The 15,886-nt window shown below is 41.1% G+C and overlaps 1 protein-coding gene across 5 annotated transcripts in view; it reads right to left on the bottom strand.

Moving 5' to 3' along the window:
* KDM2B (lysine demethylase 2B) overlaps nt 1–15,886 on the bottom strand; it is a 118,890-nt gene that overhangs the window by 48,492 nt on the left and 54,512 nt on the right. For all 5 annotated transcript variants that reach the window (XM_074921431.1, XM_074921432.1, XM_074921433.1 and 2 more), the window contains 3 exons: nt 15,724–15,839; nt 9,287–9,413; nt 786–1,240 (listed from right to left, as the gene is read on the bottom strand). In XM_074921431.1, coding sequence (XP_074777532.1) covers nt 786–1,240; nt 9,287–9,413; nt 15,724–15,839 — 698 coding nt within the window. The remainder of the gene's footprint in view (nt 1–785; nt 1,241–9,286; nt 9,414–15,723; nt 15,840–15,886) is intronic.

Raw genomic sequence — 15,886 nt, 5'->3', positions numbered from 1 at the left:
GACAAGTCCTGGCAAAATTACAAGAGTATGCTGCTCTCAGCTTTGTTTTTTAAAAAAAATTAATATGCCTATTTTATACAAAGGGATGTCACAGATCAGAGGCAGGGCTGGGACTAGAAGCAGCAAGGCCATGCTAGTCTTCAGGAGGAATTTAACCCTAAATAAGATGAGGTACTACTTCCAGTATGCTAAAAACCTGAAGAGGACTTCTGTCACTAGTCAGCATTCACTCCTCACACCATCTCCAAAAACAGTATATTGTACCAGTGGAGAATAATTATCAGCCTATAGAGGGCAATGGAGGAAAAGAAAATGAAAAAGGTGAAAGGAAAAAAAAAAGAAACTGAAAATGTTAGACAATATATCTTCTGAATTACAATCAAGTATTTACATTTTGTATGTGTCAGTTAATCAGATGTAGTCCAGAAAGACACTAGAGCAAAAAGGGCAGATTAAGACTATAAACAGACTTTTTTGAGGTATAATGTTTACACCTGGGACATAACAAGCACTGAACTATGAGAGGATTTAAACTTTTGGTGAGAGCTGTGACAGTCAGAAAGGACTGTATCAATTACATCAGACTGCAAACAGCCATCTCCCCAGAGCAGACATGGCTTTTGAGAGAGGCTTAATTGCCCTCTCTGTGGCACAGCAGGCTGGTATGAGCTGGTCACTATACACAAGCTGCCATCCCTCTGCTGCAGAACTTGCTTTCTGATCTCCTGCTGTCTTCTGTGCCCACAGAATACAGTTTGTGTGGATCAGCAAGCTATCACACCCACCTTCATGTCCTCAAGGAGAGCCTGTGGATCTTCGATGCCTTCTGGAACACACTTCTTGTTCTCTGGGAGAGATTCAAGCTTTTCCACCAGGGCTTTTAAACCCTTCAGTTCAAATTCCGTGAGGTGAGTCCATTTGGTTGAAACTTCTGTAGCTGGAGACCCCGTTGGTGTTTTGGGATAGTCCGTGGGGGTCGTTGATTTTACGCTGTCATCTGACTCATTAGACAAAGTTCTTTTTAGGTATCTCATTACTGTGGCTTTTTGTTTTCTTCCTGCGCTCTCCTTCCCCTCTGAGTGTGTGCTGTTGGGTGAGGAGGAGCCATCTACCAAGGATTTGGAGTTCTTATCCAAGCTGTCATCCTTCTCCTCACGGATATGGGCATCACACGATTCTTCATCCATGTCTAACCACGAATCTGATGAGTAGCTGTCTGTGCTGCGTTTTCTTTTTGCATCTGAAAGTTAGAAAAAGAATGCTGAAATTTTATGCGATGTAATTCATAGCTTAAACACTTCTCTGCCACCGGGGCTAGGCACTACCTATTTAAAAGGGCACTGGATAATGCCTAATAAGTATGTAACAGGAATGGGCTCTGTTCAGCTGATTTTTAATTTGGGGGGGGGGGTGTTGTTGTTTGTTTGTTTGTTTTAATGCTGGTTTTCATTAACATCTACTCAGTTCAAATGACTGGGAAACATTTAGAGAAAAATTATGCTTTCTTCAAAGCTTCAGTCCTCTATGCCTTCAATTAAGAGTAGGCAGAGCTCTTAGGTCACACACAATTAGTTTTCCCACAAATCCAAAAGAGACCAGATTCGGCAGCCTTACAGCTTTACAAGGAGAATTAGCACACAAAGAGGAGGGGAAAAATGATGGGAGAAAGCACGTTAAAAAGCTGTACATCATAATTCTTCCACAATTCTGCACAGCACAAAATCAACTTCTCAATACTTTTCCTCTTTGTGAGCAACTGTTGGTAAAACAAGAAGCCCCACTTGCTACTGCATAAATACTCATTGCTCTTCTGAGACAGAGGATTACAATGATGCTTATTTTACAGACAAGCAGCCTAAACACGCTGAGAAATGCGAGGACTGTCAACAGAGTTACATGATACTGTTTTTCTTAATGCCATCCCTGATACATTCTAGGTACTTCTCAGGAAGATTTAAAGGCAAATTTCTCAGTCTAAAGAGCTATTAATCTTAGTTTTATACTAGGTTCCTCCCTAAAAATCCCAACTGTTACCCAACTCTGTGCAATCAAGCAGTGAAAGCAATGTAGGAAACTAGTGGCCAAGGTTCCCTAAAGCACACATTTTTTCTTATTTATTAGACACAATTTCCTTTACTAAGTGAATGCAGGCTAGCAACAGCAGGAATTTCTGTGGAAAATACAGTTAAGGCTGGCAACACCCAGTTAAGTCAATGTGAATTTTAATACTGGCTGAAATGGGTATGAGATCAAGCTGCAAACAAAAACACTGCAAAGGAAACAGAAGTCATACAGAAAAAGTGAGTGAACAATTAATGAAAAGTTCCTTTCACAGCCTTCATACTTTGCAGTGCAGTAGCTTTGGATTAAGACAATGTTAATTATGCTTAAGGAAGGATTAAATGGACATTAAAGAAAAATCTCAGCATCCTGTTGTTTAACAGCGAGGTTCAAAACAAACACTGAAGCCCAGTTCCAAGATGGCAAATTCATCCTCATCACAGAGAAGCACCTTGTCTCTTGCACAGTCTATACCATCTTCTTGCAAAATATACATGTTACTTGTCAGCTGGGTAACAAAGATGCAACAGGCAGTGGCAGAGTAACTGTCAGAGGGCAGCTAGCCTAGCTGCTTAGCTTCACAGTTTCAAATAAAAACTCTGTAAGGCCAGGTGCATCTCTGTGTGTTAGTACTCGAGAGGTATAAGTTGGCCACTTTATGCTTCTCAGGGTAAGTATGTTGCTGCTCCAGTGTCTGCAAAAAATCAAGCATCTCTCTCCAGTCTACTCCTTCAGCCATGTTTGCATTTTTCCTCAGAACCAAAATGGCCATAAAATTACCCCTGAAAGGCACATTTAAGCTGAAATGCCTGTGAAAAGATGGCAGTCATAAAAAATACCAGCTACCAGCAAGGCTTGTCACAGCCAAATCCAGCTCTATCCACAGTGCAGGCTAACTTCCTTCCTGCATCCTTCCAAAAAAGCTTCACCATGAAGAAGCACAGCACAGTTTATTTTGTGTGCTGAGGTGGCAGCATGCAACACTCCAAAGCAGCTCCTCCTCTCTGGTCTGTGCTAATACACCCCCATGCTTCTCTTAGAAAAATAAACAGGATTAGAAAATATATTAACCAGAACATTTAAAAACTACTAGGTTATCCAAATTTTATTTAACACTGTTTTTTCCTTTGTCCACAGTAGCTAGCACGTTTACCCACCTCAAAGGGCTATAAAATCAGCTTATGTCATTCTCCCATTTTACAGCTGAGGAAACAGATGCTTGGGAGAAAGCACGATTTTCTCATTGTCACACATCAAATCTAGGACAAAACCAGGAATCAGAATCCAGGCTCTTGGATCCAGGGCTGGAGCCCCTTCTCTAAGCCACACTGCCTTGGTGAGTTATTTCACAATTGACTGAAGCACAAAAGCCCAGCCTAGATGGGGGAGAAGGGGCCACTGATAAAACAAGAAGGTGAAAGCAGATACACATCCCTACGCTACCAGTACAGCATCATCGATGGAAACCGGTATAAATCTACACAAAGAAAATTATGTTTCTGTCTTCCTAGGCTGTGGTTCTGCTGAACAGGAACTGATGGTTGTAACTGGGGCAAATCACAAGCGTAGACAAGACCTAAAGAAAGAGAGGGAGATCACATTATGGAGGTGTGAATAATTTACTCCAAGCAGTGTGCTGGTGTGAAGAGAAAACAGCCTTCAAGAGGGATCTCCACTTTTTGTCTCTTGCTCTAATCTATGGAAACAAAAGGCAAGCGAGGAGTGGAACACCACAGCATACTGGGGGCTTATTCCCATCAGAAGCAAGCACACGGGGGGGGGGGGGGCAGCAATTCTGTTCTGCCAGCTGCCACCGCTTCCCTGCCACCGGCTGTCTGCACGAGACAGGCCCTGCTGTGCCAGCGACACCTGGGTATGGAGAGACAAAACCCAGTCTAAATCTAACCTTAAAATGAACCAGCACCAAACAAGTGCTCTGTGGCCTGTTCTCTGCAAACCTGGCAGTTAGGGGATGTCTCTTTGGGGACAGGCCTTGCTGTTAACCTGAAGTGTATCATTCTAGAGCACTAAGGGATTACAATACTCTGGCACCATCAGATTAGAGTGAACTGCTTTCGAAAGACAACAGTCTGCTACTGCTACTAATTTAAAAAAAAAGAAAAAGCCAAGGGAATCAATAATGGAAGGATAACTTCAAGGTGAGGAAGGTTCAATTTTCTGTTTTCAGGTGCTTTGTTGTAATGCAACACACCACGATTTTTATTTACTCATTTTAATGAAAGCCATATCTGACTGGGAGTTACTATGCTGTGAGCTGAGGCCATACATAAGCATAATCTGCATTTACTTTGTCGTGAAGTGCATTTTAAGCACTGTATTACCAGGGTTCCAGTGACTTGGAGGTTTTCCGTATATAAAGTCTCTCCAAGGAAAAGAGCTCCTGCTAAGTGCAACTCTGGTTTCTTCTTCTGAGTCAATACACCAGCCAACACCTTGTTAGGACTCCAGTTTCAGAGTGGTTATCCAGTCTGGGCTCATGACTTCATGCAAAAAGACCTTCACCCCTCTCCATCTCAAAGCAAATAAAACCAGCTTATATAAACCAGCCAGTGATATAATAGTGAAGAGGAGGAGCAGCACAGGCTTGACCACAGGACAGGGAGCTGGAAATACCTTTTTTCTTATAGCAGTTCTCTTCCCTGTGGTTCTGGGCAAATCACTTCAGTTTCCCCACAGTTATCCACTTGTACAAGAAGGATAATTACACACAGCTTCTTTCCATGCTGAAAAGCAACTCGCTGTATTACAGACTTTAAAAGAAAGGGCGAGGGGGGATGTATAATTACGAAATCTTTCTAAACTCTTTAGAACAGTCCAGCATGTAATATCTACCTTGCTATTCCCACCTCCAAACCCTGACACTGTGACCTGGGAGCAGGAGTTCCTATTGGTCTGCTAAAGACAGCAACTGCATTGTCATTAGCAGAAAAAACCCCTAAGCATACTGGAAATGTACCAGTGCATGGAGCACCACACTCATTAAAGTCCACTACCTGTCTATCGTAAGCAAATCTCTTCTATCCCCTGAGAAGAGGGAGGAAAAAACCAGACATGGCTGCTCCTTCAACATGCCAGAGGGCATACTTTCTTCACCCATCAGGCTTAATATACAGTTGGAGCCATCCTGTTAAAATTTTAGCAATAGGAATCTTAAAACCTGAAGCCGACAGAGAAAGCACATTTTTGATAACCCAGTATCTTCTCCCAATTACTCTTTGTCAGTGCACTCTCAAGATCCATATCTCACTGAAGGTCAATTGTGGTTGAAAACATCCAGTACAGACTCATTCATGGCGAGAGTAAAAATAATGAAGACATATCCATCCTGAAACAGTGCGTGTTCAAATCTAGTAGGAAACCCAAATAGGATCCCTTTCTGATTTCAGCTGGCAGGACAAATGTCACAGTTGAGAGGGACAAGGAAGAGAAAAAAGAGAGAGAAAGAGAGATTGTGTGCTTTTACAGCAGCCTGTGATTGCTGTCATGTCATCATTCCCCTGAGTGTTTGCCCTTCTGTGGAAGAGATCTGAAAAAGAATGGTCGCACATGCTGACTGGGAGGCAACTGCCTGAAAACTCATTCTGGGCCTGAAGAATGGGGAAGGAAGCCACGGTCATCTTCTTCCAACTCATTCAGAAGCGCAAACATTTTTATTTAGGGAGTGGGAAGACTCAAGGTTTTAGCCTTGCCTACACAGGAGGTGTTGGGTTTTTTCCCTGTCTGAAGTTTTGTGAGTTGAGATACTTAGAAAACAGAAATAGAAAGAACAATATCAATTGTTATACTAGCATACAACTAGCGGGACAGATATACCACAACACAGTCACAGCAATCCATTTTCATGAGTAGGCAATGTCTTGAAAGAGTCACTCTGAATTTAGCAACCTTCGCATCAAAGCAAATAAATATGATGTAATGAAAACACAGTATGAAAAGTCTAAATATATCTTTAAAACACAGTTGCTGATGAACTCAGTTTTCTGTGTTCTCCAAAGACGTTCTCTATCACTACAGTATCTCCTTTTTTTTTTTTTCTTTTTTTTTTCTTTTTTTCATTCAGGAGAACAGAGTCTCTACCAGTTCTGGGAAAACTACCACTGTGTGAATCCCAGAGACCATGGGCAGCACCCGGTGCTCTCTGGTGGATGTGCTCCCCAGCTAATCATCACCTGTTGCTTCCTGAGACTAGTAAAACCACTGTATCAGAAGGTGTATAAGAAAAGAAAGCAGCACAACTTAAGCATAAAAAGTAGCAAGTTCTAGCACCCAAAAGGAAAGGTAGGAAGTAGGTATTTAAAGTAAATTATGTCAAGGAAATTATTTTTACAAATAGGAGAAACATTGATTATTCAAGAGAAAATTCTGAAAATTAATACAAGGATGTGAAGAATGTTTTCTTAAACCAAAGACTGAAGACAATTAAATCTATTGAGGGGTCTGCAGAGAAGTTAAGTACTTTGTTTCATTGCTCTTTAAGGAGAGCAATGGGAAATTCTTCATCAAGGGATACTCTCTCATGGGAAATCAAGAAATTGCTTGCAGATAGAGGAGTCTCTAAGGAAGCAACAATTTAAGGACCTTAGCAGTTCTGAAGAAAAGCTTAAAAACAAAGCAGCAGGGTTTTGGAACACTGATCTCATTTGGATATCCTATCCTGCAGCAGGTGAATGATATTAAGATACAGACACCACAGAACAAACAAGTGTAATTCAAGGATTATAGTTCATAGAGATTTGTTTGAGTCAAGAGGCTGGACACTGAGACCAGTTCAAAGAAGACAAGCAAGTATTTGAAATAGTATTACTCATGCAGAACAAAGCAGCGCAGCTTTGTAAAGGTAAATAATGTACTTCTACTCCTTTGAATTTGACAAATGCCAAAGTGAAAGATCCAGCAGATACAGCAGATCTGGGCTTTTGAACCACAATCCCCAGTTAAATAATAATTTTAAGGTTAAGATTCTGCTAAGAAATAAAAAGCATGTTTCTGACCAAAAAAAAAAAAAGTATACATCTGTCTCTCCAGGAGAGACAGGCCCTGGATGTCAATGTCAGAGACTTTATCAGCATGCTAATACTCTGAAGTCAAGAGATAGCAGGCAGGTGGATGAACTACACGCTGTCAGTAGGTACCACCTCGGTAAGCTGGAAGTACTGATCCATTCAAGATGGTAACAACAGCTCAAGTTCTGCCCAGCTGGACACTCCCAGCACCAACCTCGACTCGGCACCTGCAGCCACGCAGTGAGGCTGCAAGTCAGTTCAGCTCATCAATCCTCCTGATAACAAATAGATTTATTTTTCAGTAAGGTTAATTTTCAGTCAGATCACTGCTCACGGGGCAGCTGCACAATCTGTAGAGTTCACAAAAGAGAATAGTCTTGTGAGAGCAGCACGTTTCTCACAGTAGCTCGAAATGACCATAAGACCATGCCCAAACAACAGCAAAACAGTTTCATATTCACTTTCCACTAGGCCAACAACTGAAGCCACCACAGGAGACAAGACCCCAAACCAGGTCACCACCAAATCTTTTTTCAAATAGCAAGGCTCCTTTTCCTGATGCCTTTGCAGCTGGCACTTTCTGGTCACGCAGAACACTCCTTTTCTCTCTAGACACTGGATATCTATGGTTCCCAGTGAGTATCTCTCTGGGTTACTCAGTGATTTGAGTATCTCTCAGCTAGTAACTGAACTGAGGCACTTTTCATGGGGATCACCAAACCATTATCAGTAATTACTGAGTTGCACTGGAATTCACACTGGTAATTTAGCTGGAAAAGGTCCCATCTCAATATCCTGAACCATCCACTTTCCACATCTAATTTGTTCTGAAATTACACCTCAATGATCTGGTACCCCCACTCTGCCTGCAGGATGAGCCCATTTCCATGACAGTGGTTTAGACAACAGGAGGTTGTTCTTTATTTTCCAACAAATGCAGTTACCAGAGTTTTGTCACTGCTTTATGAAGAGCTGATCCAAGGGGCTAATTCACCCTTTCCTCTAGGATGATCTTATATAAGGAGAAAATTTCCTCCACAGATTTTCTAACTAACCCTTTCTGAGCAGGGTCTCAGAGCTAAGGAGAGACACAAAATATGAAGCACCCAAACTCCCAGTGACCCCGAGATTTCTCTGGCCTATCTACACAGACTATTAGCTCCCTCAAGTTGTTCTTGGTCAGTAAAACTCACTGGAGAGTGATGTCTGCCTGTAACTTCTTCAATCCCTTCTAGTAAGAATTATGTTAATAGGTGATCACCTCCCTCCTCTGTCCAGAACCCGGGGCAGTTCCACCCATGCAGGTTCACTCCAAGTGGCATCTCAGGGAGCAGGAGGCACAGAAATAGTTTAGCCCTCCTCCACACTTAACATGTATCAATTAAGATTTAGCTGGTGCTTGTGCTACTTTCAGCCATTCTGTGCTTAAAAGCTGGGAGGCAACATGGCCTACCGTCTCGTTCCATTAAACGGAGGAAAAAGGGGGCAGTTCAGCAAGACAACAACTGAAATTGTCACACATTGATGTAAAGCTCACATCAGTGCCAAGGTAATGCCTTCCTGCTTCAGGCACATCTATCTGTCTCTGCTATGGTCCATTTTCAGCTATTGTTGTAAAGGTTTCTTTGACCTCCCTGCACTTAGGTTATAGATCATGTAGATTTGTGCAGGTGTTTTCTTGGTTTTGTTATTCTGCAGATCTAGAAGTCAGTCACCAAACAGAGAGAACTGCAGTGGAGATTAAAAAGAAGAGAAAGAAGCCAGGTTTAGTGACCAAAACACATTCTGTAGAGGAGACGCTCTATAAAAGGACTAAATATGCATCCCACCAGAGCACATTTGCAATGCACACATTTCTGGCTACTAAGGTACTGAGCCAAACATGGCAGTAAATCCTCAACTGTTTGGCAGATCATCTCAACACAAACATTACTGAAACCACGGAACAAGTGCATTCAAAAATTATTTTTCAGGGATCTACTTGCTATGGGTACGCTCAATATATATAATTCGAAGTAGGTTGGTACTTGATGGAAATGCTTAAGAGTCAAAACCTTCCCCACCCCAAAATAAAGAAATAGTTCATTAGAATTTCTACAGTTCTCCAGTTCAATTTATAATCTGCTTTGCAGAAACCAAAGCAGTAACTAGCCTGAGGTGCTAGCATCCGCTCTGAATATGCGCTCAAAGGATTCACTCACCAATTAACATTGATTCTTTCTGGTACTCTTTGCTGAGGTGGCAGCGCTGGGTCACACAGGACACGTATCTCTCCAGAACATACCAGCACATTTCATAGTAGAAAGGATAACGGAATTTGGCATGCACCTGAAAGCAAGATCAAGACTGTCAGTCCATGGGGAAGGGAGAGAAGTTTGCAGCACAAGGGCCAGTCATCATTCTCATCATGTTATCAAGAGCACAAACAGTATGCAGGAGGGGGAGGGGAGAGAGGGTGGGAGCCGAGTGAGATGTATGCCTTCAGCATACGAAATGAGGAGACTGCCTGCCTGCCTGCCATGATAGCATCATTTCTTGGTTCACTAATTTGTATCCTCTTGGGGTGGAGGGAGAGGAAGGGGTTTGTGTTCTTGTGAAATCATGAAACTGATGGATGGCCCCTACAGTATTATTTACCTACTGTATAAACATAGGGTGGTCACATACAGATGTTAGTCACTAAAACTCAAGTTGAAATAAAGGTGTGGGGTTTTTTTATTTCCTAAACATTATCACATGATTTTTATCAAAATGGCAACATTACCTAAAATGAGTCAAGCAGGAAATACATATTTTTTCAATTATGGTCTTCGCAACAATTTGATTAAACAAATGAACACACAAATTATTGATAGCTACACATTAAAAGTAAAAATCCCTTATGCGGTTTACACTTAATATTTTCATAGCAAGTTAGCTTTTGCCACAAACAGAATGGAAAAGCAAGATTTTGACAAAAGATCCTGTTAAGCTGTGCACTTGTTCTTGTATCTCAGACCTGTTGTTCTCACACAGAAAGCTTATTCTCCAACACTATGTACTTGTGAGATTATTTCCGATTCAAAAGAAAATGAAGTGGGTTTCCTTCCTTGCCAACATGGTTTTCTATCTACGGGAGGTCACTATACCAAAGAAGAATCTGGGAAGTTCCTAAAATGCAAGAATGTATGTGTATTTATTGTGATTTGTTAAAAATGGATGCCATGCATCTTGCATGCACTTGTACTTACACTGTACACTTCTTTCTCCTGGTGGCAGAGAAATTTGCATTTTGCAGGCTTGCATGCATGCATTGCACTGGGATTATAGGAACGGCTTTAAGACATTCTATGCATATTAACTGCTCACCTAGCCAAGAGGTGTCCACCCACCTTTAATGAAAAGCTGGGCTGCACCAGAAAGGCGCATTATCTTAGAAAGCCGATTTTTAAAAAACACAACCAAAACACCACCCCGCCCCAGATCACTCAAAACCCCCAAGTCTTAAACAGCACCACTAAACCAGCACCTGGAAACTCAGATTCAGCTCTGCAAAGCAGGCGCTGTTGAAACATCTGGGTGGTGATAAAAGCATCCACTTGAGCATATCAGTGACTTTCTAGAATGCCCATATTTGAAAACTGTCCCCTAGGTGGACAGTCAAAGAACTTGCCTCTGTTCCAAGAGCACAGGAAATGCAAACACTTTTAGCAGCAAAACAAAATGTAACAAGGGGAAAATACACTGTATTGTCCCACTAAAGGTATCACAGGGTTTAAATACTCCATGGCAATTCCCAAAAGTTAAGAACTCTTAAATTCAGCACAAATGTAGCTGGCAAATCTGAACTGTATGTTGCTATGGGTCATGCATTCAGTGATGCTGCACCTTTTCAAATGTTTCCCTGTGTTGTTTGTTAAAAAACAGAAGGGAAAAAAATGTTTAAAAAGAAATTTAAAAAAGAGAAAACAACCAACCATACAACATCCCCCTAAATGTGAGAACATTTAACCCCAGGGCCTTTTTGCATTGAAGAATATTCTTCCTTTGGTTTAGTTATTTGTCATAGAGAAGAGATCGAGTCACTTATCACTATTACAGAACACAGGGGAAATTAGCCATGCTAAAATATATGCTAATAAAGGAACTCAAATTTTTCCAAGAGAGCACTGCAGGAAACAAAATTTGCAAAGAATTGACTTACAAACAGGAAGCCGCCTTCCACCCCTCAGCCTTCAAAAGGTTTTCAGCCACATGCCTGGGAATATTAAAGACATCATTGCTCAACATTTGTTGACAGATTCTGAGCTTCACCAAATTTAGTTGTTACCAATGTTAATTCAATGTGAAAGACAAGGCAGTAACGCATGCAGTGCTCCCATTATGTATATCAATCTTTAATATTCAATTTGAGTTCCTAATTGCCTCACTATCAATGTTCCAACCCACAGCAAATCCCTCCATGCCTCTGTAATTCACTATTTGCCCGAGAAGGCTCTGCTTTTTACAAACCTTCAGACGTAAGAGCTACTGTATGTAGCAAGAGATACTGTGCAAAGATCTGGAGTGCCTTTTGCCAGTAAAGCAAGTCTAACAAGTGCTTTAAAAATCTTTTAAAGTTTGTCTTATGGAAAAGTATAGAGGAGTAGGTTCTTTATTATATCCTTGGACATTTATTAATTATAATGGATGTGAAGTGCATTATGTACATGTCCATACTTCTTCCATTGTACGCTTATGGTCAAATGAACTCTTATGGGGAGGGGGAGGAATAAAAGAAAGAAAGAAATTAAAGACGTTCTGTGATGAATTTAAAGTGTAATATCTGATACAGACACTGCCAGAGGACTAAATCCCCCACCAGCAGGGAAATACACTAGATCATCTAATAGGCATTTCCAGCTCTAACTTCTGTGATTAATAATTTACAATCCACTGAATAAATTTTTTAATTATTCCTGTGCAGCGAGAAAAATCCTCTCTGGAATATGATCCATTTCTTCAGTTCAAAGTGAAATTATTTGAGAGACTTATATCCCCCTCCAAAAAAACAAAACAAAAAACCCTAAGCAAGTAAAGGCACACGTTTTCCTTAAGAGAGAATTAGTCTCTTCCACAATGTCCATTAAAATCATTACAAACTCCACTTGTGTTTAATCAATCTAATCATAATATTGAAAAACTATTTATGATTATTTACAAAATAATTAATCTATCCACTCTAAACGTTATTTTACATTCCAGAAAACAAAATCAGTAGCAAACACCATCATCTGTGAGTGACCACCTTACGTATATATTTTGAGTGCTTTCGTCCCTATCCGTGTTCAAATATTTTAACGCAGTTAAATTTAGATGAGTTGGGAGTAAGTTTGACGCGTTCTTCCTCTTCAGTAATACAGAGCTGTAACACCCCTATGCCAAGATGATGAATCTCTGCATGGCAGCCTGCTTAGCAGTTATTCAAGCTGGTCTAGCAGAGAGCTAAACAGCTTGGCCTATTTGACTAGCTGTTAATTGGCCTCCAGGAAAGCCAGACTGCAAAATGAGAGTCTCTACAAACTGTAAGGCTGGAGAATATTTGTTTACCTCAATTGCACATTAGGAGCTGTTTCCAACAATAGACATGTTTTTTATTACTCCTTAAAACTATTTTTAAATGGCTATAACCCTCTTAAAAAGTCTCCCAGGGATATGAGAAATTAAGCTAGAATAAGCATGACAAGTATATAAACTAGGCAATTTTATCAGGCTGTAAATCAGCATTACCGTTTCAACCATGTATTTATTCTTGTCTTAGCTGCTAAAACAATAACAACTACACCTAGCATAAAAATGCCTTTGAATATCAGCAAAGATGATTAAGCATTATATAGCATGTTTAAACACAGTGAAACCTCCATAAAATTGCTCTGTGCAAAATGAAGAGGGGAAGCACACCTGTATTACACTCTGATTTGAGTGTGGCAAATTACTTCGTCAATCACATCACGCAATTTACTTCTGTGCTATACACAATGGAAAGATCAATACTGATGAGAAACTCATTTGCAGTATGTTCACGCTGGCAAATTCGTGTGAACTACACAGTGTACTGAGTCTGCTATACTAGCCAGTGTATGAATAGAGTTACTGGAACAAAGAAATTACAAAATCTGATTGGTAAAGCAAATAAAGTAGTACACACTAGAATCCTATTTTGCAAGCATTTACCCTTCAAGATTCCTGCATGATTTTTTTTTTTTTTTTGGGGGGGGGGGGGGGGGGGGGGGCGCGTGTTATTTATTTCTAAATAACAGTATTGATTTTCCTGCCTTTTATCAAACTTCTGTATATCTTAGTTGCACGGCTTATCTTTTGTTTCTGTCTAGAAATTCCTGCTATTCTCTGTTCACACAGCTTTGTTATTATATGGCTGCCTACGAGCACAAGTTTGTGAACACAGGTACAGGCTGTGCGTAACATCGCTAGCACACAGCAAGGCAAGTGCTGAAATTGTTTCTATGAAGTCATGGAAATTCTGGGCTGTTGGCTTTCATTAGTCTTTTTTAAAGTATTTAAGTATTTTTGGAAGAAAAAATTATAAAGAACTACACAGACTTTGAAGAAAACCTAAACCAAAACTGACAAGAGTAAAGGTCTGATTTGGGACTTCCAAATGTGGCAGTATCTCGTTCCAAAAAACTGTGACAAGACATTTTTGCAGAGGCAGATACCCGACTCCCAGAACCTCCCCATAGGATCAGGGTGTTAGTGACTTTTAAAGGCATTTCAGTGTAACTGGCGGGTAAGTTCCTAAAAGTTACCAAAATATTTCACTGTTAGAGAGAATTCTGCCTCCTGATATAAAAAATAAGAGATATCAAAGCTGCACCCAGCTTCCCAAGGAGAAGGGCCTGACACAAAGCACTACTGAGCAGTTACACCCAAGGTATGTGATCCTGGGTTGCTCAAGTTCTGTGGGAACAAAATGTCAGCCTTCATAGAACTTCAGGAGTGTTTCCTTCCCACCTTCCCCATAGACATCAATGGAAATCACTTGTTTCTGGCATTGATCCCTCCTCCCAGTCTCCTCCATTCTCCAGGCAAGCTGCCTGTGCTAGCATCCTTCCCAGCCACAACAGACCCTCCCCTTAAGCACCTGCAGCATAGATATCAGGTATATATTGCTGGTTCCTCTTTACAGTCACTCTGAAAAACCTTCCTGTGCTCAGCACCTTTGACCAGCCACAGTAAGCCCCTTCCTGCTTCTGCCATCAAAACTTTTTCCTGTCCAAGTCCCTTTACACTTTTTAAGACACTTGTCATTCTTGCCTTGGGACACCAATTCAAAGCCAGACTGAACTCCACTCTGGTCTCTGCCTCTCCTTCTGCTCTCTATTACATTCCCTCTGTTCTAATTTCCCTGAATTTCAGCTTTTGTCTTCACCTCTCTTCCAGTAAGAATTAATATTCCTTCTCCTCATTACAATCACTCCAGGAAACCAACTGCTCCCACCACTGTTTTGCAATGTGAAGATTACCACACCTTGTACCCCCTGCAAAGTAAGGGAGGCTGGGGGGAGGACACCCTTCCTCTCACTGAGTCTAAGAAGTCTTTCAAAATAATACATATATGCTTCAGAACTAAGCACTCTCACTGCAAAGAAAGCAATCTGGGGTAAAAGCCCACTTGGAGCCAGAATTGTGCCCTCTTCTGGACGTGAACAACAGTGAACTGTACTGATGACCAAGACTTTTTACTGAAAAAGAATTGCAACTTCCTGCCTTTTTGCCAGCCCAAATCTCAGTTAACACCACAGCTGGCACCCGTGCCAGTGGTTTACCAGCACTATCTCAGTGCAATACCTCCAAAAGTCACCCACAAAAAGTCCTCGTCTGAATTTGCACATAGCACTGGTCCATTTTTGCACCAGAATACTACAATTGCTTCGCATTAATAGCCTACTAAAACTGTGGTGCTTCCTTCAGATTCTGCTGCTTTAGGAAACTGCAAAGTATATGATGACTAGGTGTCCTGTTTATTAATCAAGGGTAAAATTTTCACTCCCAACACAGAGTCTGCAGAGTAACCACCTGCAGGATGTAATTCTCTTTCCATCAGGCAGATGCTACAGCCGGATGAACAAAGATTAATGTCCCACCCCAGACTCTCTGTGTTCCAAGAAATTCTGGCAGCGTTGAGTCATTGTAGAAGAAAATTCTGAGAAGTATAGAAGACGTTGTTTCATATGCAACTTCTGTGAGCTGTGGGCAGCAGAACCATCCCAGTCCCATTAGTTCTCCAGGTTCAGGTATCCATTCCAGGTGTGCACAGAGATGATAAGCAGGGGGGTACCAGAAGTACTGGTACAAAGGTCTGTAAGGCGCAATATGTTTTTGTGCAAAAGGGAAGGTGTTTTATGAAAGTTTAACAGGCAGACAAAAGACACAGAAGGGACACGTCTGTGGGAAGTAGGGAAAAACAGATGAGTAAATCCCACTAAAAATAGCCAACATTTGAAAGTCTCATTACTTCACGTTTACCTCTTTGTTTCAATGACTCCAACACGGAGATCCCGTCAGTTCTTGTTTGTTAGAAGGGAATACAAGGGGGAGACTATGACAGATCATAGTCACCAAGAACTGTTCAGTTAAAAAGAGAATTAAGTATCCTTACCCTTGTTCTGTCCTCAATTTCATAGATGCGAAGCTGCATGGGAACATTAAAGCTATGCAGGATATTTCCACCAAACACCAGAGAATCTACTGGAGTATAAACCGCATGTATCCACCCTAGAGAGGGAAAGCAAAGAACTGAGAATGCCTCGTGCTACATAGTA

This window comes from Athene noctua, chromosome 17 (genome assembly GCF_965140245.1).
Source record: "Athene noctua chromosome 17, bAthNoc1.hap1.1, whole genome shotgun sequence".
In the NCBI taxonomy this organism is placed as follows: Eukaryota; Metazoa; Chordata; class Aves; order Strigiformes; family Strigidae; genus Athene; species Athene noctua.
The sequence above is the reverse complement of the archived record's forward strand: the minus strand, read 5'-3'. Positions and strand labels throughout refer to the sequence as shown.